Source organism: Choristoneura fumiferana, chromosome 15 (assembly GCF_025370935.1).
Source record: "Choristoneura fumiferana chromosome 15, NRCan_CFum_1, whole genome shotgun sequence".
NCBI classification, from domain to species: Eukaryota; Metazoa; Arthropoda; class Insecta; order Lepidoptera; family Tortricidae; genus Choristoneura; species Choristoneura fumiferana.
In genome coordinates, this window is record NC_133486.1 from 13369529 (window position 1) to 13372084 (window position 2556).

Sequence of the window (2556 nt, forward strand, 5' to 3'; positions counted from 1 at the left end):
TATAAGTGTCAGAGGGACCGCACGACACAAACTTCGAGTTTCGTAGTAGCCGCTGTTCAAAACGTCAAAACGAAAAGCGGTAACGTGACGTTTAGGTTTAAGTTGTTTTAAAAATGCCTCAAGCGAATTGTATTGTTCAAGACTTGCGATAAAACATCGGAAATGACGATGTTCGGTTTTATCACCAAATGTCAAAATCTTGTCATTTGTGTGTGTCGTTCCGATTTGCGTCATCCCACGTACCAATTACGGAAATAATGAGATTATTCTAAGGAAAAACTTGTATTTTTGTAAGTAAACCAATCTCAATTAATTTCCTGCAATAAGTCATCATTATGCATTGTAATAACACAATTATGATCCTTACAGCGCGTAGTTCACTGATAAATTGACGTGCCCATTTCCTTTCAGCCCCCAAGATGTCTTCATCTGCAATATACATTCTAGACGTCAAAGGTAAGGTCCTCATATCGAGGAACTACCGCGGCGATGTCGACATGGGCGTCATCGATAAGTTCATGCCGTTGCTTATGGATAAAGAGGAAGAAGGAATGTTGACGCCATTGCTGCAAACCAGCGAGTGCACATTCTCGTACATTAAAACCAACAACCTCTACATCGTTTCAACTACGAAGAAAAACGCTAATATCGCCCTTGTCTTCGTCTTTCTGTACAAGATTGTGGAGGTCATGACTGAATATTTCAAGGAACTCGAAGAAGAAAGCATTCGCGACAATTTTGTCGTGATCTACGAATTGTTAGACGAGCTTATCGACTTTGGCTATCCGCAGACTACAGATAGCAAAATCCTTCAAGAATACATCACCCAGGAAGGTCATAAGTTGGAAATGCAGCCGAGAATACCCATGGCCGTCACAAATGCTGTATCTTGGAGGTCTGAGGGCATAAAGTACAGGAAAAATGAAGTATTCCTTGATGTCATTGAATCCGTCAATTTGCTTGCCAATGCTAATGGTAATGTTCTAAGGAGTGAGATAGTAGGTGCCATAAAAATGAGGGTTTACTTGTCTGGTATGCCTGAGTTGCGTTTGGGCTTGAATGATAAAGTCCTATTTGAAAGTACAGGCAGGGGGAAATCTAAGTCTGTGGAGCTTGAAGATGTCAAGTTTCATCAGTGTGTGAGGCTATCCCGCTTTGAAAATGACAGAACAATTTCGTTCATCCCTCCCGATGGCGAATTTGAACTGATGTCGTACAGACTGAACACTCATGTGAAACCATTGATTTGGATTGAGTCAGTTATTGAGCGCCACGCACACTCTCGAGTTGAATACATGATCAAAGCCAAGTCACAGTTTAAAAGGCGTTCCACAGCTAATAATGTTGAGATAATCATACCTGTCCCTGCTGATGCTGATTCACCGAAGTTCAAGACTACGATTGGCAGTGTGAAGTACACACCGGAACAGAGTGCAATCACTTGGTCTATCAAATCCTTCCCTGGTGGCAAAGAGTACTTAATGCGGGCACACTTTGGCTTACCCTCTGTTGAGTGTGAGGAAGTTGATGGCAAACCACCAATCCAGGTTAAATTTGAGATACCGTATTTCACCACATCAGGCATTCAAGTGAGGTATCTGAAGATCATTGAAAAGAGTGGTTACCAAGCTTTGCCATGGGTGCGGTACATTACCCAGAATGGAGACTATCAGTTAAGAACTAACTGAGCTTGAATAAGTTGTTAATATTACATTCCTTATATCTATAATTATGCACATAATGTTATAGTTCTTGTTTGCAGTTGAGTTAACACTATCCTAGTAGGTATTGATTAATGGAAATAGTATTATGTATTGACACGGTAATAAAATATTCTTACAGGATTATTTGGAGTTTTTTTTTTTACTGAAGAATACTGCTACTTCTATTAGTTCTGCCATTCTCTCTCATTATGTAATCACCTTATTATATTAAAATGTATGCAAACCCAGACATCCTATGGCTAGTCAAATTCCAGTAGTAGATATTATCATTTACTCCTTGGAATTATCTCCAAGTGTGTCAGATTATCTCATCCGATATGGGTATCGGACGCCGATACAATATCGGGGCAAGTAAAATGTATGAAATATGATCCGTTATCCGGTTACCGGATCGGATAATCTGAAAGACAGGTAGATATTTCATACAATTTTACTTGCCCCGATGGTATCCGATGCGATCCGATATCGGACGCCGATACGATATAACGGAGCAAGTAAAATGTATTGAAATAGGGTATGATCCGATATCGGATCGGATAATACAATACAATACAAATATTCTTTTTTTTACGGCTTTCACTCTTGCCAAGTTGCCATAAATGCTCAAAGATAAAAAGCAAATAAAAAGTAAACAGGTTACGTTTAAAAACCATGTTTCTTGACTAAGGAAAGGAATGCAATATTTTGTCCGGAATCACTTTCGAAACTTCATTGCTTTAATGTTTATTCTTATTTTTCTAATTTTAATATGTAATCGTTGATATAATACCAAACTTTTTTTCAACTTCTGCAAATGATGTTCTATGCAGACAGACGAACAGAAACAAAACGG

General features: G+C 38.8%; 1 protein-coding gene across 1 annotated transcript; it reads left to right on the forward strand.

Annotated features, from left to right (window-relative positions):
• The first annotated feature begins 180 nt into the window (after positions 1-180).
• Positions 181-1847, forward strand: AP-1mu (adaptor protein complex 1, mu subunit). The gene is made up of 2 exons (XM_074098183.1): positions 181-290; positions 412-1847. Exon 2 carries the CDS (start codon positions 420-422, stop codon positions 1686-1688), a length of 1269 nt encoding a protein of 422 aa, XP_073954284.1. The 5' UTR covers positions 181-290; positions 412-419; the 3' UTR covers positions 1689-1847.
• Positions 1848-2556: the final 709 nt, after the last annotated feature.

What these genes read in the sequence shown, in the direction of transcription:
- AP-1mu (XM_074098183.1), top strand. Translation starts at nt 420, where the DNA reads ATGTCTTCATCTGCAATATACATTCTAGACGTCAAAGGTAAGGTCCTC.